The 22256-nt window shown below is 38.8% G+C and overlaps 1 protein-coding gene across 1 annotated transcript in view; it reads left to right on the top strand.

Annotated features, from left to right (window-relative positions):
• Nucleotides 1-216: 216 nt before the first annotated feature.
• The window catches only part of LOC135461430 (uncharacterized), a 41899-nt gene continuing 19859 nt past the window's right edge, over nt 217-22256 (top strand). Inside the window, exon 1 of the mRNA XM_064738531.1 lies at nt 217-736. Coding sequence (XP_064594601.1) covers nt 394-736 — 343 coding nt within the window. The 5' untranslated portion in view covers nt 217-393. The remainder of the gene's footprint in view (nt 737-22256) is intronic.

Genomic DNA, 22256 nt, shown 5'->3' with positions numbered 1-22256 from the left:
TGAGGCAGTATAGCTGGCCAGAGCATTATACCGACATATCGGTTCAGTGGAACTCGGCACCCAGTATATAGTACACCATCGTCATTGGCTGCACATTAAGGACAGTCTAGGGCGGATAAGCAGATCGAGTCACGTCCATGTGCCCTGGTTCTTGGTTTACCATTCCGGCGCTGACCGGTTCCAGTTGAACTCGACGTACAAAGTAGCGAATTTTGACCAAAGAACCGTCGAAGAACGTGGAGGTGTTAGTAACAATTAGTGTGCCCTTGTCATATACGCTGGAATTGCTTGTAACGCTCGTCAACAAGTTTCTTTGATGGAGGCTTTTTGGGTAACTTGTTGAAGTTGAAAAATTCCAGCAATTAAGTTGCTTCAGACCAGGACGTCAGAATCATGTTTTTGGCACCGTCACATATTCACTTTACGGACTGCACGGGCTTACTAGCCCTGCACGAGATCACGCCAGAGGAAAGCTTTATCGAAATTTCTCGGAAAATCGTTCAAAAAGGAGACTGTCCCAAACTACAGGTGGTGGAGAAAGCGGGTAACTTTTTTACCTTAAATAATACACAACTGCACGTGTTCAGGAGGCTTGAGGCCCAGGGAAAGTGCCCGAGGGTTCGTGTAGACAAAGTACCTCTCAGTGAAATCCCAGAAGGTATTCTACGAATGATGGTGATTCCAGTAAAGAACAACAACAGCGATGATAATACCGTTATTTTGAAATCTCCAGCAGGTAAGTTACAGTAAAGTTTATTGTTGATATAGACTGGAGAATTAGAAAGAAAATCGCTGATGTGTAGTGCTCTTTAAACAATATCATATTTATTTTTAGGATGTGAAAGAATGCGCGTCTGACGTATAAAATGTACCAGAACATTTGTTGACATAGCGGGAATGTCTCAGAAATCTACTTAATCTAAAATCAGCATGCACTATACCCAAAGGCGCATGTCCTCTACCGTGATAAATCTACTGAAGAAATTAAGTAAAGCTGGACACAAGCTTAAATACTTTCAGTAAATATTAGTGAAATATTTCATTTACCCACATCACCTTTAAATGGAGACCCTTAATGTGTGTTTGATCTAAAGATAACCCACCCAAAGAAGGCTAAAGAGGCATAATTTAAACAAGTAATAATTCAAGTAATCATATTTATAATTCATAATGAAGAGGGAAAATCATAACTCGTAATTCTTATAATACTGACATATAGGCTTATGAACAAAATTCGAATCGTTTTATAGCGCAGATATTACAGATTTTGTATTTAGTCATACGGCAGCTTTGTTTCTCTGGCCTGAAAGTTCCGGAGCATGTAATCCTTCCTTGACAGCAAAGGAGTCATTCGTGTGGTTTTCATGACGCTGTTGTATTTGTATTAGAATAAACAACGTTGGTATTAAGCTCTGCTTGGAATGAGTTTGTTCTTGACGCGGATGGCTACTACTCTATAAATGTTGGAATCTGCCTGGTCATGGTTGTCCGATTATTTTGGAATCGTTGTGCCAATCCAATCAGCGGAGAAAAGAGCAAGCAGTCACGTGAAGCAAATACTGTCTTCATCAAAGATCAGGCCATGCACGTACTTCAAAATAAACACATGCGTATGGGTTTTAGGTCATATGTCAAGGGGCTTGTCTAAATAGATGTACTTTTTAGGTTAACATTTTCTTATTTATCTATTTTCGCTCACTTTGATATGATTTACTATTAAATGGATATTGCAAATTGGACGTATTGTTCTTTCGTTGTGTCCCGTGATACTTTAAGTAAAATTGTACCGCAATATATCAGTCATCAAAATATAAATGACATATTGCGAGAAACATCTGCGTTCAAGTTTAGTTCCAAATCATATACATTGCAAGTCCTATGAAAGAAATGACTTTAACCCTTGCGTTATCAGACGCCACAAATTTTAAACGGTTTTGAAGTTCTTGGCAGCGGTAATGTTTAATAAAACCACAAACTAAATAATGAAAGCAGGTATTGGTAATTTTGTTGGGATTATTTGCCTTTCCTTCTGTGCATTTCTTAAATAATTTATATCGTTCTCTCCACTTCAAATGACAAACAATAGTTTGTGGCCCTGATAAACACCTGTTTCTTTAATATGTGCACTAAATGATCTCGTACCCTTTTGTCACTTTGAACGAAGTTCTCCACGATATGGCTGAAATAGTGCCAAAGTGGCAATAAACCATAATCATTCATTTAAACACAGCTTCACGCATTAAGCCTCCCGGTCTTCAATGGCTAATGCAGTGCGGACATTGAATGCAGATATAAGACTGTACAGAGCGAGGGTCATGGTCGCCTTTATGACACATTGCTCATTCGATATGACATGTACGAGTCACATCATTTCCATTAGATGAGTACCTAGTGTAGACTTTGGAAGAACGCTGTAAGCCATTGTGACAAGAGAAACAATAAGTAGACACATAGATCAATAACAAACCAAATATGAGCTATACAAAAGAAGACTATTGGGAACAAAATCCCACATACCACCTAATATGTCCTCTGAACGTAGGGATGAACAATTAAAGGAGCATGCTTACCACCGTTGTTATGACATACGAGATGCAGAGCTGCGTGGTTCTGGAATAATTCATTACAATGGCGGCTGAATGCTGACTAATGCCGGGGAGTTAGGATTAGACGGGATCAGTATGCATGAGACTGTTACAACTTTGTTCACGTCTACGGGCTAGAAGTGGTAATCAGTGGCATGGAAATTAGGATGGGTAAATTGAGGGAAAACAAAAATCACGGGACAGTCGTCAAGGGTGCAATAACCCGGTGCGGTCAGTTTTCTTCGGGTCTCCACCAGGCTGTAAATTTACACTGCTGTTGTGGTTTGAATATTGAAATGAGGCACAAACAAGTTACCCAAAATAGGCGACTCCTTTGGTACAAATATTCATCCACATTTGGCTGAATTACCATCACTGGCTCTGCGGAGATTGGTAACGTATATACTACACAGATAGAAAAGCAATTAAACAGAGATATTTATTTAGGAAAATGTATTATTTCCACACAGTAATGTCACAATTTTAAGCAAATTAAGAAATTTTTTCTGCGACACCCCAAAAAGATTAAGGCCTACTATCTGTGTTGGCATTGTATTTATCATTTTGTAAACTTAGATGCTAATCTTTTGTGGTTGAATGGACATTCTTGATAAATGCAATAACAAGATATATTTTTTGTTTGAGGAAATAACACAATTATCCCGGGAAATGAAGAGCTTAATGATGTAAAAGGAATCATCTTTTCTCTGTTTTACTTGATTAATAATTTACACAAACATGTCTTGGCCCGGAAAACCGATAAGGTTTACACTTGAAAGCTTACCAGTTTGCGAAACTTCACTGGTATGTCATAGAGGTGAAGAATGAAACTGAATACGCTTACTCGTAATGATAAATGTTAAGTTGCAATTCTTTATCAAGCCATTTTTTGTTGGCCAACCCCCATTATTGTACCGTTGTGCTGTATCCAAACTATTTGCATCTGATATGCACAGGCAAGGAAACGAGACACTAAAGAATTTGAAAATGGTCAGACATAAGGTACGAACCTTCTGATACATTTAAGTCCTCGATCAAGTCCTTGATGTTTTGTGTGTAACCTTTTGCGGTTAAATGCGCCAAGCGAATTCCCAAGTAGGCATACTTCCTGTTTACTCAAGTCAGACTAATTGCGTCGAGTGTAGTTTGGAAAAAACTTTTACCAAGGACTGTCGCTTTGTCTGACTCAGTGAAGGTTTTACATGGATGAAGTACTTGGTCAGGATTTGCCCCGAGCTTCGATCTATTAAGCAGATTTGAAGAACACCGACTCAGACTAGCAGATGTCCAGGCTAAGGCTAGCTCAGTAAGGTAAAAGAATAATCTCCAAAATGGAAAAGTGACATCCTCGTTTCTGCTGTTTTGCTGGCATGGTTACACTCTGGTGATGATACGTTTTGCCAGCATGGACAGGAAGTGGAGATGATGATGATAGCTATAAAATGCGCAAGTCGTAAAAATAGTCAGACACAATAATCATGTTATTTCCTTAATGGTCGTAATTCGGAATTTGACGGAAGTTGACTTGGACATTTAATTTCCACATGATGGATGGTGGTTTAGGACTAGGCAACCGTAAGGAATGTAAGCTATAATCCCTAGTGATTTAACCGTAAGGTCAGTGTTCAACGGAGGCTTCATCCACAGCTGATGGTGTGAGAAGTAAACTCAACAGACTGAAGTTATTTAGGCAATTGCTATAATCAGAGTACAGTTATGAAAGGTTTAATGACTTGATGCTCACAATAAAATGGTTGAAAGTTGTGAGACAATGATGAGTGATATACACATGATTAAACTAAATTTAAACCTGTGTATATAACTAGAATAGTAGGTTATCTCTGCTGGAAGATAACCCAGAGTAGTCTGGTTTGGAATGAACAGTTGTGTATGAGGTTAACGATACTTATCCTCGCCCCACTCCCCCCGCCAGTCCCCACCCCTCACCCTCGAGTCTGTACTATACCGTGCGCAAAAACACAAAGCATCATCATCCGTCATTCTCAAGAAGGCGATGGTTAGCGTCCTGCTTCTCGATAGTTAAGAGTTTTCACTTTTTCTTAGAGTTTGTCTTTCCGGAGACTTACTGCTGAGATCACCCGCAATTAACGGAAATTTTGCTCGATAAAGTGCTGAAGCTATTTTGAGCCCAATGCCAAAAGGTTCTCATTTCTAAAAAACGGCGTGACAGAGTGCTAGTTTACCCTCTTCATACCCTTTTAATTCGACCCCCAGGACTCTTCTCATTGATTCACTTGTAAAATGAAGGCAACAGTTGCTCAAATTCGCCTCTTGTGAAAATCGCTAAGTAGCAGTCAAAGATATCAATGTCTGTCAAATAAACGGCCTGAATTATCACAGGGTGTTCTGGTCGAATTACTTGCCGACTGTCTGATTCGATCCCGAGACTAAGTAGCATGACAAATCACAACCGTGTCCTGGCGTTTTGACAAACTCAATAACGACCCCATTGCAAGTGTCGTATTGAATTTTCAGGATCGTTTCGAAGCACTGGAACCTGAGATCATTCTCCTTGTAAAATTCCCACCAAAGAATTGTCAATTTCCATATTCTTGAGAACCATGAGTGTTCCAGCAAGAAGCTCTTAGTCAATTTGTCTCAGAATATTTAGATGAAGTGTGTCTTTTAGAAAACCGACACTTTTTCCAGCTGTTCAATAGCATAGATTCAGCTATACATAAGTCCTCTAAAGAACGGAAACTTTTCGATATTATGATATTTATACAGGGAATGTTCAAGGGGTTGATCTACTGAGAAGATAACCTTCGTTATGAATACATTTGTTAGTCTTATTAAAAAATGGAATATGCAAGTACTTTCAAAGGAAATCCAAAGAAACACAATGTACTATCCAGGATATATTCAAATCAAAACCTGGAGAAGAAGATAAAAAATCCAAACAGAAATTCTTTTTGTTTATCAGATCTCCTGGCCCATGTAAGAGGAAACATCAGTTAGCAGAAAGAAACAACGAGAGCTTTCACAATCCACGAACAAAACATGGCAAACCAATTTACACTGACAGGTGTCAGGCCAAGACAGGTTTGTCTGTTACAAGTCATGTATGACGAGAAGGTGTTGAGTTGTCGAACACGCAGAATTTACAAACCAGGATGCTGGGTTCCAGTTTATTCTGGCATTGCGCATTCTTTGTCTTTATCGATCAAAGTGTACTAGAAGTCCTGGGAACTGGCCGCGTTAGTCTTGCCTGTGGTGGTACACGAACAAAATTGTAGTGGACGGAATAATGTTTCCCCAATCTATTTTGGGGAGTTATCATTTCTGAGGGAAAGCGTATGAAGACGGACAGTGAAGAACATTTCTTGAAAGAACAAATGTTGTTTCAAGATTAAATCAGAGCTAACATATACCACCATCAAATCCACTACGGATTAAGAAAGAAGATATAAATATACTATATCGCATGTCTATCAGTGCAAGGCGTAAGATAACAACTGCAAATGACTAAGCCAGTATCCCGTAGACTCAGAGAAAAGTTTGGGCCAAATGACTCAAAAATCTGAGTTATACAATTGAGCTCATCCAACTCAGATAACTGAATCTTGAAATACTCCCGTGAGTTTTCCGACTGACCAAGTGAGTCAGCAGTATGGCCAGATGAGTTTCATGACTCAAACATTTCTCTCAGCGTAAATACTGTTGCCCAAAGAAATGTGATTTACAGTTAATTTGTAATGGACTTCCACAACCGTTATTTTTCTTCTGTTTTATGGTGGCTAGCCAATGACGTAATGCATGTTTGGCTAGCATATATCATATAATGGGATATCACCAGTTTACTTCTGCTCTTGTTACGGTCGGTTTTAAAATATGTAAATTGTAAAATTTAAACACTGTATTTTAACCTCAATAAAAAGGTCGGAGACCACGACATTTCTACACTTTCCTGGTTCTAATATGTTCTAGCGACAATATGGCTGAAATATTCTCTAAACACTATTGGTATAATTTTGGGTATCAGCAGTGCACAGATGTGTAATTTGTGTAACACATCGTCAATGATATGTGCAACATTGGTAAACAACTTGTATACCATTGATAAACAGTATGTTTCGAGAGTATTACACCTTATCCTTGTAACAGTCGTTTTAGAGAGTGATGTCAATGAGGCGTTGAACCCCAATCATTCATTCATTCACTCCAGGATGTGTTCCCATTACAATTCTCTTGACGTGTACCATTTATCTGTTATGAACTGCTGGAGAGGGTTAAAGACGCGATAATGCATCATAAGAAAACTGTAAATATTTGCTCCTTGTTGAGAATGCATGAAGTGCCAACATTCCCTGTGGCTACGGCACATCCACGTTAACTGAATTAGAAGGATCAATAATTATTCCTGGCTCAAGACCTAATCGGTCGGGTCAGGCACCAACAGAACGACACTCATACCAGATCACCTCCCCCACATATTTTGCGTACACAGCGACATATCTGTACTGATCAATTGCTTACAGTACGCCAGTTATGTTTATCACGTGACCCTCACGAAAAGAAAACCGTTATGGCCAGTGCACAGTGCGGTTGCACTGAAAACTAAAGCTTTCTTTTAAATTGGTGCACCCCAAGAGGATAAATTGGGCCAACATCTATTCGAGGCACAAACTAAAACCATGGCACGGACGCTGTTGTACACCATTCTTGTAATTAAGACTAGGAAGATGTTCTCCTAGACATTTCACTTCCGATCTGGACAGTTCTCTTGACTTCAGCAAGTTCGATTTACCTTTCGTGCTTAAAATATCGATAAAATCTTCCTGATTTCTATTTTCGATGTATTCAGCCCTTATATTTACGTTATTTGAAGGGCAATTCATGATTTATGAAGTCTATCTTTGGCGTAGAGCGTTGTTGTTTAGATGACGTTATAAGGAATTGTAACAAATAATTGATAATTTGTTATAATTATGTATAACAATAATATATATCATATATATGAGATCTTTATATTTTCTGATTGGATAGAATGGTGATTTATCATTTATCTTATATGATGATCAGAGTGAAATTCATCGAAGTTTACTCAAAAACCATCATATCGAATGCTCAGTGATTTGCCACTGTTCAAAGGAGTAGGCGATAATTCATGAGATGTTTCCTATTGGTATTCATAATTTTCATTTGTTGTGGATCTGACACACGAACAATCTCATTATATGTCACGGATATCATAAAACTGCAAAGAAATCATGTTGGCCAATCGCACGCATCAAGCACTCGAAATGGTCACGTGTGTTTCTGAATAGTGACAGCACGACCTAGTCACGTGATTTCTCGACGGCGGGGTCTCAACCTGAGCACACCGAAGACATTTGAAACAAGCGTGCCAGGAAAGCTGTTACGTGTATTGGGGCTTATTTATGGCGTTCACGTTCGAAAACAACTTATAGTTTCAGCGCATGGCTGACTCGTGATTGGGTCATGATTCGTTGTGTGTGCCTAGGGGGAGCTAGTTAGCTGCCTCATGAATCCATCGTGCCAATTAAAGTAGATGGCACGACCTGCCATGCAAAGCTTGTTGCACGGAGACGTTTCGCACGACATTATCCTATTCTACACAGCTCCGCTAGCTCTAGACAGCGCCACAGGGATATCAGCAGATAGGTCTGACCTGGTATTTCATTTGCTCTATCAGGTGCTCTAATTAAGGGTAATTAATTAAATGTGGCTGTATAAATGGAGCACTGCTATACATGGGATTATTGATTGTGTATAGGATCCTATACGCCGTCATACAGCCGGATACAACGAGTGAAAGTCTTCACAAAAGCGCATGCACGCTGGATGTAATCATAACGCCATGGAGGAAAAAAATGAATGTTTATTATATTCAATTAGGGATTCTGATTCAGCGACGTATGTATATATACAATCGATCAGAATAAACACCAAACGATATCATAAATCATGTTTTCTGATGTTTCCCAGCCAAGACCATTAGACACTGTTGACAAGGGTTCCAGGGCCTTTCTCAACACGGCCTGTAAGCGACAGATTATAGCACTTTCATGTGTATGGGAAAATTGAAATGAAATCTTTTGAACTGACACCAAATGTTCAAAGTTGTCGTGCGTGGAACTGATGATGTCGGCCTTCGTGGCAACGTTAAGGCCGTATTATGTTGAATAAAGCGTGAAATTCCATTCAGAAGATTCTCTTTGTAAAAATGATTTGCCAAAGGATAGCAACATGCTTTCTATGAATAACACAAACCTCTGTATTATTTGTATAATGCGACGGACTGGAAAGAGCACCGAAGAAGAGAAGCCCTACAACAGTGTCCCAGCTTTCTAGTGCAAGAAAGTTATAAATAACTCACCGACCATGTGGCACTTGCACAAAGGCATGTTAGGGGTATAATAAAGAATTATCTATAGCTAATTCTCAACCCCACCGATCTTTTAGATGTGGTATTGGAAAAGATGTCCTATATTTGGACTGACACGGTCAGGATGCCAGCTAAACGTCCTCTCTCGATCAATAGTAGTCTCCCCTAATCGATCGGTTGGACTGCTATTTACTCATAGTTTATCAAACACTCGAGCAGAAATACGATGCAGGCCTTTTGAAAGCTCCATATAGATTTTTGTCAGTTTGGATGACTGCGTGTCATCGCACCAATAAAACGATCGCCTTTGGATCACGAACTAATATCACTTCTTCTTCACCTCATTCGTCTTAGAGTGTTCCAAAACGTTAGCCAGGGATCTTGATGGAAATATGCGATATGCTTTCCACGGCTTTGAACTTCTTCAGACGTTAATTAATTGTATTTTCCTTTAAGTGGCGTCTCGCCAATCAACAACATGAATGTGTAGTATCATTCAATAATAGAGCCATCGTCAGCAGATTCGAGTGAGTGAATGAGTGCTTGGGGTTTAATGTCGTACTTAACAATTTTTCAGTTATTTGACGACGAAGGAATCCTTAGAGTGCATGTAATGTGCTTCCTTGTTGCAAGACGGATTTCCTCCGCTCTTTCATCTAGTACTGCTTCACTGAGACGCTTTGCTGAAAGCAAGTAAGTCGCACCGCCTGAGCTATTATACTGATACGGGTCAACCAGTCGTTGCACTATCCCCTTAAGCTGGTTCGAAAGCAAACCTTTCTTGTAATTTGCATTTCGCTTTAATCTGACTTTTACCTTATTTTACTATTGGATTCCGTAAATAAATAAATTTATTTATTTATTTGATTGTTGCATAACGCCATAATGGTCAGCTTTATGAATGGAAACGCGGAGCACCCATCGTAAACCCCCGTTCCTTGGCAAGTTCCTGACGACCAGATATAAGTGGTCTTCAACAAAGGTTGTACTGTGCAAATGGCCACACTCACGTCGCGGAACGCTTATTATCACCATGGATCCACAAGCAGTGAAAGCAGGAAAATTTCCTGCCCAAAGCCGGTTTTGAAACTACATCACGTGTTTCCTAGAGATTGAAAAATAAGCTTCTCAAACCAACAGTCCAAGACCAGTTCCGTTTTTTCTTAATGTTTACCTACACAAGCAAACTTAGGGCTGAATAATAGAATCGGATGATGTGTAGAACTCCAATTTCATACGCATTGCTCTGCACATATCGTACAATTGTTATCTTGATATCAAGTTCCCTGAGACAGAAGTCAGTATTAATTAGCTTGCTTCATTACAGTGTTTCTTTACACGTATATCACGATTCCTACAGATGTTTCCGAATTAAGGACCACTGGAGCAGATCATTTGTCTGAGTCATACGGAAGCCCGTAATAAAACACGGCAAGGTGATGCCACGGGAAACGCCTTTATCAGCCATGTGGATTGATTCAGCATACAGAAGTAGCGACATGGAGCTCAACGAACAGATAAACGTCATATCTACAAATCGATTGGTCATTTGAAACGTCTTCCGTCTTTCTTAGTTCCATTGTATACTTAAGTTAATTCTATCTTGAGTGCGGCGTAAAACACAAATCAAATAAATAAATGAATAAATGAATAAATAAATAAATGAATAAATAAATATATTACATGCCAAAATCCTTGGCATGTAATCTTTGCCAGAAATAATTACGCAATCACAATACGAATGTCGCCTTCCTTGCTTGCTGCCAACCACAGACGATCTTTGGTTTTGCAACGAACTTTTGTATACTTGTTAGTGAACAGAATGTAAAGAAGCGTTATAATACTGTTTGCAGCTTAAGACTAGGGCATTTACGTTACAGAATTTGAATAAGCGTGGTAATACTGTTTGCAGCTAAAGATTAGGTCATTTACGTTACAGAATTTGAATAAGCGTGGTAATACTGTTTGCAGCTTAAGACTAGGGCATTTACGTTACAGAATTTGAATAAGCGTGGTAATACTGTTTGCAGCTAAAGATTAGGTCATTTACGTTACAGAATTTGAATAAGTGTGGTAATACTGTTTGCAGCTAAAGATTAGGTCATTTACGTTACAGAATTTGAATAAGTGTGGTAATACTGTTTGCAGCTAAAGATTAGGTCATTTACGTTACAGAATTTGAATAAGTGTGGTAATACTGTTTGCAATGAAAGATTAGAAGGCCGTTTACGTTACAGAATTTGAATAAGCGTGGTAATACTGTTTGCAACTAAAGATTAGAAGGTCATTTACGTTACAGAATTTGAATAAGTGTGGTAATACTGTTTGCAACCAAAAATTAGAAGGTCATTTACGTTACAGAATTTGAATGAATGTGGTAATACTGTTTGCAGCTAAAGATTAGAAGGTCATTTACGTTGCAGATTTTATTTTACGTCATTACGTTACAGTATTTATTTTACGTTACAGCCATTTTATTCTAACTGTTCACGTAAATACATAAATAGTAGCAAATTACACACCCCCTTGCACCATGGCTTAGGCAGAATGAGGTAAAATAAAAAGGAGAGATGTTAATTGCAATTTATCAGACGTCACTCATCTGGAATATCCTCAAAATGCTCTGTTATCATCAGATTTAATACACAATAACATTAAAACAATCCAAAGGGACAAGACCTCGGGGATGCTTAGTCCACCAGAAGAATCCTGGTTTGTATAGGTATACAATACTATAAAAGACGTACAGTATAAAGAGTAAATTTAGAGCAGCGACGAGATAGATAGTTGGCAAATGGTAACATGTAACCGGTGAACTACGGCTTCTCGTCAGTTTACCTCAGTTAGGGTTTTATTCTAACTGTTCTCATCGTCTCTCAACGAGGGTGTCGTCTACAGCTCATAAATCTGTGCACGCATAGGTTTGTTCAAGCGGGGAGGAGGGATTATTTTCCGGGAGCGCTAACAGAAGGAGAGACTGGCACGTGGTAAGTCCACTGCTCCCGTGACAATAAGGAATTTATATGTCTGTCAGATTCTCAAGTCTCAATAATCCCTTCCCAGCCTCACACGCCGTATTTGTGCAATGGAATGATCCTTTACCATTTGAGGATCGTACCAGAGGGAATCTGTATATTTGCTCCATCACTTTAACGCAATATTTCTGCAGAACCATTCACTCCGTGCTTCAAACCTATGGGGTATAGTATACCCACGTGCTATATCACATGTGACGACTTTCCTCATTTCACACTTACTTTTTGACGTGTATTGTCAATGAATAAAAAAACGCAAGTGTGTTTTCGGACACTCCTCAAAGTATTAGCACGTTAGATGTCCAAGAAAAGAAATTATCGTTATTTCTCCACATTCTGTTGGGACCATCCCTAAAAGCTTATGTCCGTTGGTGATAAATAATTACGCACAAGGAGTCTTCGTGAAGATCACTTTACACTTATGGAAAGGGATTTTAGACACAGCCAAGGAATTTGTTTATAATATTTTGTTTCGCGGAGAAAAATCCCATAACGTGTTAATAATAAATATGCGAGTCCATTATTCTTCCGTTTGTTGTTTTTGCTTTTAAAGCGGGGACTTACCATACAATCGTAACAAATGTGTAAATCAGAGATGGCAAGCATATTCTGGATATAACGCAGAAAGATGAAAAAATTATTTAATTATTATTTACATCTGACATGTGTCATCAATGTTTTCCTCGATGTAATGTTTGGCTGGAAATGGCCTCGGTGTTTTTTTGGAAAACAAATTAACACTAAAGGAAAAAATACAAAACAAAACCCCCTCCCCAAAACCATCAAGGTCTTGAAACAGCCTTATCTTTTCTCCCTGGAAACGTTACCTCATCACTGAATAAAAATTAGATAAGGTACAAGGAACGTTAGGAATAAACAACAAAGTACCAACTATGTATAGAATCTGTTGGGAATCATTTGTCCTGTATGAGCAGAGTGTGTTATTGAGCACGTGAGAATGGAACTGTGAATAAAAGGAAATGTTTCCGAAATAGGACACTTTAAGAAACACTTAAAGAGCAAATGGGATGATAACTTTTTCGAAAGTCAAACTTTAGCTGAGGTCTGTCATTAAAGAAAAATTAGAAGAAAACCTCGACAAACGCAAAAGTATCAAACTGTTTCACCTGTATGTGTGAAGAAGAGTCAAATATCGCAGTATTTCATCGATTTTAACCTCTAAGACACATTAGCAATACGTTATTGTTGTTATGTACACTATTAAAACAGATAAATTCATGTTTTGAAGTTTTGAAGAAACAGGTTGTGGCACAGTATACATATGTATTCACAACCCAGAGAAGAATAGGCACGATTAGAAAAAAAGCAGATTTGCAATTAAACTGAAAGAAACCCTTTCCCATGGAATACATGACACATTTCATTTCAGTCTTCCGCTGTCTCCGAATGCTACTAAAGGACCTTGAAGTGCGGAGTTTCGATCGGGGCATTGAATCCCGCCGTTATCTCTCCCAGTGCGATCCTTTGTACAGTGGCAGCTAAGTGTAAACCTTTCCAGTGACACAGCTCAGCTCCAGAGCTGCCTTTGCAAATCACCTTATACCTGTAAAACCCGGCAAGGAATTATCGCATGCTTGGTAAACTCGTTTATTAGTTCAGTAATGGAGAATGTTCATTCGCTAGATTGAGCACATTTCATTATTTGAGTTTTTGCATTTCCTGGGCATTTTCTGGAAAAAAATCCCAGTGCCGGTTCAAAGAAGAGAATTTGATTGACAGCCACAACGTAGAATAGCTAACAAAGAACTTAGCTTTACGATATTTTACGTAAGAAGATCTACCGTTTTCACGAGGCATTAAACCTCTTCGGCTCTCGTTGAGCGTGGAATGCAATGAGCTGGATACATTTTTAACCTTCTTAGAAAATCACTTTATAATGTTTCTTTCGAGGAATCCACTGTGCCAGGCCGTCGTCGTAAACCTTTGCAATGTTCCAAATTTTTAACAACCAGCGGCTTTATTTTAAAGTATTTTATCGTGGACATTTGTCGCTGGATATGAAATGCCTTCTGTGCGGAAAAAATATTGGTTTGGGTGATTGGCTGGTAACCGTGTTATATTGAGGGCTGCATTGAAAGACAGGATGTTTGGGTTGCCAGTGGCTTAGTCTCTAAGAATAAACGTGTCCAAAGTATATGGCTTGTGTCAGCATGAAACAACTTTATTGTGGGTTTGTATAAATACACATATCCCCAATATACTGTATATGGATTCGTACTGACTCCACATCGGCGTAATCGTAGCTTCTTTTTGTGCATTAAAACGAAAAGCGTCAACCTTTCTCGTAAAAAATTAATATGTTGTTTTATTTAATAGAACTTGTCATCTCCGAATATTTTCATTCAAAGTTTAAATACTACTTACGAGCAATGGCGGTTACTGTCCAGTCATGAGTACTTAGACTGACATATCATCGCGTTCTCTTCTGTGCATGCTATTAGATAAAATAGTCAATGATACCATATGAGTAAATTTAGATCTACTTGACAATAAACATACTGCCATATGCGTATTTAGTGGTCTGTGGAATTATTATAGTTTGTCATGGGGGGCAAAGACGAGACTTCAATTTCCTCTATGGTTAATGCTTTCGAAAATGAGAAGCGAATGTTTCCGGTGAACAAGTGAATTACACTAAATACAGGTTGCCTCTAGTGGAACGGTAAGTCACGCGTAGTAAAGGATATGTATACGATGCAGTTCTTGATGTATATCGGACTTCAAATTGGCAGCATTTTGGGTGCAGGCCGTTGCTTGTTATCCATCCCCGAGAGACAGCGCTCCCTTAAAATGAAGATAAATAGGACAGTGCTATACGTTTAAGAAGGGGATTGCGGTGTGCCAAGCTGCGATTAGTCCGAGTGAGTTCGACAAGGGATTTACCAGCGGCGGCAGAAGAGCTCATGGCAGTCCGAACTGGGGTTATTAGAGCCTTTGATTGCTAGCTCATGGCTGGCTGATGGTGCATATTAGCGGTTAAATGTAACCAAGACTAATCAAAAGGAACACTTCGCAAACCAACGACTGCAGCCGAATAAAGGTCGTAAGTTATTCGTCAAGTCAGGAAACAAGGGCATGTTGCATTTAGCCTTTAAAGCGTTCGAGCTTTCTGTGGGCACCAGAACCATGTAGCCCACCTCCATGTGGCCATTGAACGAGCATATTAGACTCTGGAGACAAACTGTCCTAGTGTAATGTAGTGTGGATCATCTCTGGAGACGCAGAAGTAGACATACCAAACCAAAAACATAGGATTTTAAACAATATACAGATGCCTTTTCGGGAATTTTTGCCTTACTGGTTCCCAATACCAGAGGCATGTTTTTGATACAATAACTTTGAAGCACCTTGTTGGAGAGAGTAAATGGTAAACAACTGAGACATTTGTAGTCTCATTATGAAAATATTGGAGAAAGCTATTTTCATGATGCATGACTACTACTACAATTTGTATTCTTTAATAACCAGGTAAATTTCTTCTTGATGACCTTTCATTCTGCCTTTGTTCGATGGAATTACTGTCATAAAGCCCTGTTGGTGTGACAGAGTCGCTTAGCGCAATCATATCTGTTCCTGGCATGACAATGTCCCTGCCAATCCTTAATATTCTAACAGGTTAATCTTACTTGATTAATTGTACCTGACCTAGAATTTTCCGCTCGCCATTCTGTCCTCCTCAACTCTTAAAGACTTCACTCGGCCACCGGGTTTTAAGTGCTTTGTATACCTTATTGATTAGCAGCCGTGTGGAGAATTCCGACGCTGCTTTTAATAACAAGAGACTGATGGGTTCCCAGCTTAGGGTGTATAGATCTTAATTATCTCACATGTCAAAAGGTGACGAAAATTAACTAAGTCGTACATTCTTTGTCAACAGTTGATGGTGCCGGTCCAAAAAGAAACATGACACATTTGACCACGAAGCAAGACATGCGTCTGCTTATCTGTCTATTAATCTCACTGATTTATTACGTGTTCAAATACTTAAAATCATATATTACGTATGTAATATAATATGAGTTTGAGGGATAGATTCTTTTAGTTTGAGTTTTATCTAATTACAATTATTATTGTATTTTCACTTTACCACGCCGAGTTTAAAGAACTTGAGAGTATCTTCAATTACCAGTGCCTGAGAAACAGTTAAAGCTTAGAGCAACATATTGATTCGAACAAGAAAGACTATTATTATCAAATGATAATTTACGTTTAGCTAAATTTCAGCAATACATCGAACATTTCGTTAAATTATACTTGAAATCTTAACTCCATTGCAATCTTTTTTATATTACGTAACGGTATGCTAGTAACAGAGTAACAAAATCTGCTGTATTTACTATTTTTTACTTACTTGATTGGTGTTTCACGCTCACTCAAGAATATTTCACTTATTCCACGGAGTTCAGCATTATGGCGAGAGGAATTCGGACAGAGCCCGGGGGAAAACCACAAAATCTGTTTTAACTTTTTTTGGTAACATAATAACAAAACGGAAGGACAGTTTCTAGTTTCTTTTTACTAAGCCTTTATTTATTTTATTTAGCCTTTTTCAAGGTCTTAAAACCTTAGAGGCCGGATTAAACCGTCAAACCAAGTTACACACTTGGGTCGCTATGCTGTTGTCTTCTATATTTAAATACTGTGTAATAATGCACTAAATCAGAATCTAGTAGGTAGCAGAATGCTTTAACATCCGAGAAAGATATAATTCTGGCTAGATGCACAAGTGGTACATTCTATTGCTAAAAGGATGACACAAGTGATGGGTGTAGTCGGGTGTTATATTTTTCGAAAATGCAGACTTTTAAAGCTGCAACAGCAAGTCTGGTGTTATAAGTCAGGTGACTTCTCAGATGAGTTTCCAGTTCTGAAACAATTATGTTTCCTACGCTTGTAGAAGGTCTAAGTGCCTGTGGGATCGAGGCAATATTCTTGGGCTCCAGATGACCTTTTTCTCAACAAACTGGCATTTCCAGGCATTATTATCACGTGCGATTAGAGCTAAATGGCTCTGAAATGCCGATAATTATCTGGAATAGACACTCGCGAGACGGAATTTTCCGTGGCCTTTCCGTTCGAGAATGGTTCGTCTAATCGAGTCGTGAACTACAAAGCCAGTTGAGACGGTGTCTTAAATATCACCGCTAGATAATCCAGGTTGTATTTGTTCCGGATCTCCGGTTTATTGGTCTACGGGTGAACACTTTGTCTCCGGTTTCCAGACAAGGTATTATGGTTTCTCCTTGTCCCATTGATACTTCTTTGTCATCCATGAGCGGAAAAAAGCTCCGGTATCTGGTTATATCGCTACAGAACAACAATTTGCTGTAGATCTCAAGGGAAATGGTTCATAATTGCTTATGGCAGGTCTTATCTATAGTGTAGGATACAAGAATAGGTTATCAAATATTGAAGGACTATGTCCACAAACTGCCGTGAGGTATAAGGGAAGAAAAAATATTAAATAATACCACTTATTTAATTTATATATATGAAGGATATGGAATAGCTAAGTATTTATTAAATTCATGGAAGACAAAAATGTCATTTGATTTATATAAGTTATAAATCGTTTATCATTTTAAAAGGGCTTCGAGACAATTTTATTACTTTTCCGAAGTGACTATGGGAATCAAGTTTATGAGATAAATTCAGCCTAAGCTAATCATAAGTTGAGTTTGCTGACAATGACTGTACTAGAAGTAATAAGCAATGTGCATTTAATCACGGTGGACAAGGGCATTATTGATGTTTACCGTATGAGTATAATGTAGTACGGACATGGTAGATAGTTCATTAATCTTCTGTATGAGAATATCCCTCATCACAAAGGCACCTGTAAGCCGACCTAGCTGTGCTTGTCGACTCATATTACTTTACAGTATCCGATACATATACTTCCGAATTACATCCAGACTATAAATTTAGGAATTGCTGTCCAGTTCCATTTTCGTTGTAGCTGTCATCTTCTGTTTCCTTTGGAAACAATTCTTTGGATTTTACTCGCCAACTACACATTGATACGAGTTAACAGGCGTCGCTGTCATGTTCTCACCATATCTCGCTGCTTCACCGTTGACATTTATTTGCTGAGCTTTGTTATTGTTACAAAGTTCTTAGTTTTGAGATGAGATCGCGGTGTTATGGCTGTTAGAGCTGCTTCAGATTACTGTTCTGGCTACATTAATTTTCTGGGTTTCATTCGCATGCGAAATAGACGGCCAATCAATTCCACAGCAATTGTGATTCCGAAAAAGAAATATGGCGACTGCATCCATCATTTGTCATGCGGAGGAGAGAGGTTAGACCAATCGATCGGATGCCTGACATACGATGCGGGGAAATCAATGCAGAGTTTAACTTTTAATTAAGTTTGTTTGCTGAAATAGCAAGACCTTTTTCTTGTCTTGACGGGATCATGTTTTTTGGTCATGTCAGAATGGAAGATCAGAGCGAACATTGAAACTCAACGAGGATAGGTTTAATTGCCTGCATGGTGGTCTGGAGTTGTTGGCATGATCGGTGCAGAGCTGTAAAGTTAGCAAAAAGTCGTCACACATTCCTATATACATTATATGTACTGCTGAGTCCGCTTTAGCTTTGATGACTAAACAATATATCATCTCTTGGACTCATAAAGTTCATCGATCGGCGGCTACCCTCTCAAATTATCTTGTCATCTTGCCCAACAAACAGAGCTTGACATCATAGGAAGTGGTCGAGCAAAACGGAGAAAATTGCTATCTGCAAAAACAAGTAGCAATATTTAAATAAATGGCGTTGTTAGATTATTAGAATTTTCTGAAAAGTAAGATATCAACTTCTTGCATATCCGATAATAGACGAAAAAGTTATGATTGGGTTCTAAACTCGAATTCGTTTTATTCTATTGCAGTACGGAATGCATCGTTAGATCACTTGTCAGCTTCACTGGTGTATATATATAGCCAGCCTGTATCCAGGCAGTTTGTTCATTGAGGTAACATCTGTCTGAGTCCTGAAGTGTTGAAGGATGCATGAAATGAATCTTGTCAGTCCTGCAGCTTGTACCTGGTTGGGTATATCTGAATGTGTCACGGTAGCCCTAATTCGGTTACGATGAATCAGGTGTAATTGATAAATGTATACAATGTTTGAATTTACATACACACGGTTACTAAACCCGAATATATTTTAAGGGTTGCCCTTTTTTAACAATACCCTTATAGGATTATGAAAAATAATGATTTGATTTGATTTGATTGGTGTTTTACGCCGTATTCAAGAATATTTTACTTATACGACGGCGGCCAGCATTATGGTGGGTGGAAACCGGGCACAGCCCTGGGAAAACCCACGGCCTTCCGCAGGTTGCTCACAGACCTTCCCACGTATAGCCGGAGAGGAAGCCAGCATGAGCTGGACTTGAACTGACAGCGACCGCATTGGTGAGAGACTCCCGGGTCATTACGCTGTGCTAGCGCGCTAACCAACTGAGCCACGGAGGCCCCGAAAAATAATGAATCAGTGCCTTGTAGATATACATGACCAAATATACATGTGGATAAGCTGAATTAAAACTACAAATTCACAGGAAAAAAACAACTATATATGGTTTGGTTATGGAGAATTTCTACCACGTTGATATGCAAAAATATAATATCACATTTCTTTAATTACTTAACATAGTCTTAATGAAAACAAACACTCTGGACGTGTTCTAGTCGTGAAGCAGTCGTGAACTACAACTGGCGTAATTTCCATAACAACATACGGCGAAGAGACACGTGCACGCCACCATGTTAAATGAGCTTCACGGCTCTGTAGAAGGAGTATCTGGACGCGTTTATTAAGCATAACGGAAATGTGTTACTGAATCACTTGTTTTGGTGTGTAAGCATGTTTATGTGACTTCTTTTAGTGGCATTTAAAAGTTGGCACGGAAGTACACTAGACAAGGCATTGCTTATGGATTCACAAGTTCTTGGTTTATTGTCACGACGTTTCGATGCAGATACGAGCGAGTGAAAACGATGCTAGTATCGGCATCGAAACGTCTAGTGCATAGTTATGTGGTAATAAATTAGGCGAGAGTCACGTAATAAGAACCAGTCAACAGTTTTTAATATTGTTGTAGGAAAACATATAAAAACAAGAACAAGAAGATATGTTTATCTATTTAAAAAATAACAAGTGAAATGCTCTCCTAAAAAACAACAAGTAATCGCAGCTTCCCTGACATTTACAACAGAGCCGCAGGTGTCTGTAATTTTAGTGAGGACCCCACGTGGGACAACGTTGATTCAGATGACAATCCCGTGTTTCCTGAATCGCAAACTGTCCACCCAAGCAACGTGACTTCACTTTGTGGGCTGTTTACTTTAGCAAGATGAAATATCAGCTAGCTATATTCCAAACGAAAGATTGCAAAACACCGTGATATGCTTCTGAAGTCAGTCACGGCATATAAATGGACTCCAAGAAATAACTCCTTCCCAAATCATTGCACAACCTGGCTGGTAGAAGAGTAGGTTTATTACCGAGTTCAAGCCTCCATCCAACCAATATCTGTATTTGTCTCTGTCCATTTCAATGTTAGAAATCATATTGGTTCAGCACAAATTTTTACATGTCACTTGATTTATTCTTTAAGCTGTTCTCACCAAAATACCCGATTTTTTTCTCTCTCTTACTGTGGCAAAATACCAGACGGACAGCAATCCCATAAGCCTTTAGTTGAACGTCATTTGTTAGAAGGTAAAAATACTTTAGGGTATTATGTCACAAACGTCAAGTCTTCTCCAGCAAAGGTGTCATGGCTGAGTCCAGCTGATTGAGAGATTTGTACATATCAGACGATGTCCACATTTTGAAAATTAATGGCTCAGAAATCGAGCAACGTCAACAAGCGCCGACAAAACTGGGTTTCCAGAGGTTTTATTTCAAGAAAGTTGTTTTGTGTATTGGTAAGATTACAGCTACACGTTGATTAGACGCTTACTTGACATATTTTTGAAAATGCAGAAGAATGTACAAAAGAATAACACACGAATTGGATATGCAAAACTATTTCAATCAAACTTAGCCTTTGACGGAATGATTATAAGCAGGCCCGTTTTTCGACCGCCAAGTTAACAGCATCTCGATGAAACCCACAAAGCTCTGATCATTGGGGTAACAGGTTTAATTTTACTGCTGTTTTACATGTGGAAATTTACTGATGTTTTACATGTGGAAATTTTACAGCTGTTTTACATGTGGAAATTTTACTGCCGATTTACATGTGGAAATTTGCGATGTGTGTTTGGCGAGTCTCGGAGTGGATCTATCTGGTTTCCTTCGAACAGAAACATGTGATGAAATATACTTGTCTCCAATTAGTGAACTTGAAGTCTGGCACTATATATACATAGAATAAATTATATAGGACAGAACTGTCACATAAAAATGTGTAAAAAATTCTAAAAAGTTTTGAAAGATGAGAAGATGAAGTTCAGCATTGGGGATATGGCACTAACAGACAATTCACTCCGAGTAGCCATGTTGTAGATGCCCTTATGAACTTGGCCAATCACTAGCGCTGAAAGCGTGACGTGGTCACGACAAAAAACCTGTTAGTTCTCGATTGTCAGTGTGGTTTCTTATAGTGGATAGACAGATGTTGATGCATTAATTGGATTTTGCTGTAAGTTTAAGTATTAAACTGATGCATTTTGGAGCACACAATTATGAGCAGAGAACTGAGAACGGCTGCCCGTGTCACAATGCGTGCTTGTTGGGCAGGATACTGCAAAAACTTGTCAGGGTGAGCTGACAAGAACACGGCCTCGGGAGAGTCATTTGTTTGCATAAAAATATTGTAACTTTGCATCATTTTCCCCTAGCAATGCCAGATTTATCACGCAAATGTCTTCCCACAATCAGAATGAAACAATCTGTTATCAGTCAGAGGGTACTGCTATATTCGGTAAATTCCCTGAGGTCGGTACAACCAGCTGAGCCAAATGCTTACAGTCATGCATGAAGGGGACGAGCAGGATCACTAAAACACGACGTTTGTGTCCATGAACATCGCCCTGATCGAGGGCCAAACTAAAAGAAACATCGGCCATTTTTAACCCGGAACAGAACTGATACTCTTTGATTGGAATAGGGTGTTTTTGTTTGTATTTTCTCATTGACACATTGTTTAATACTGATGGTACGGCAGAGCTCTTAGGCTTTTATCACTCTAGATAGCTATAACATGGTAAAATCGCACCACCA

Source organism: Liolophura sinensis, chromosome 1 (assembly GCF_032854445.1).
Source record: "Liolophura sinensis isolate JHLJ2023 chromosome 1, CUHK_Ljap_v2, whole genome shotgun sequence".
Lineage (NCBI taxonomy): Eukaryota > Metazoa > Mollusca > Polyplacophora > Chitonida > Chitonidae > Liolophura > Liolophura sinensis.
The sequence above is the reverse complement of the archived record's forward strand: the minus strand, read 5'-3'. Positions and strand labels throughout refer to the sequence as shown.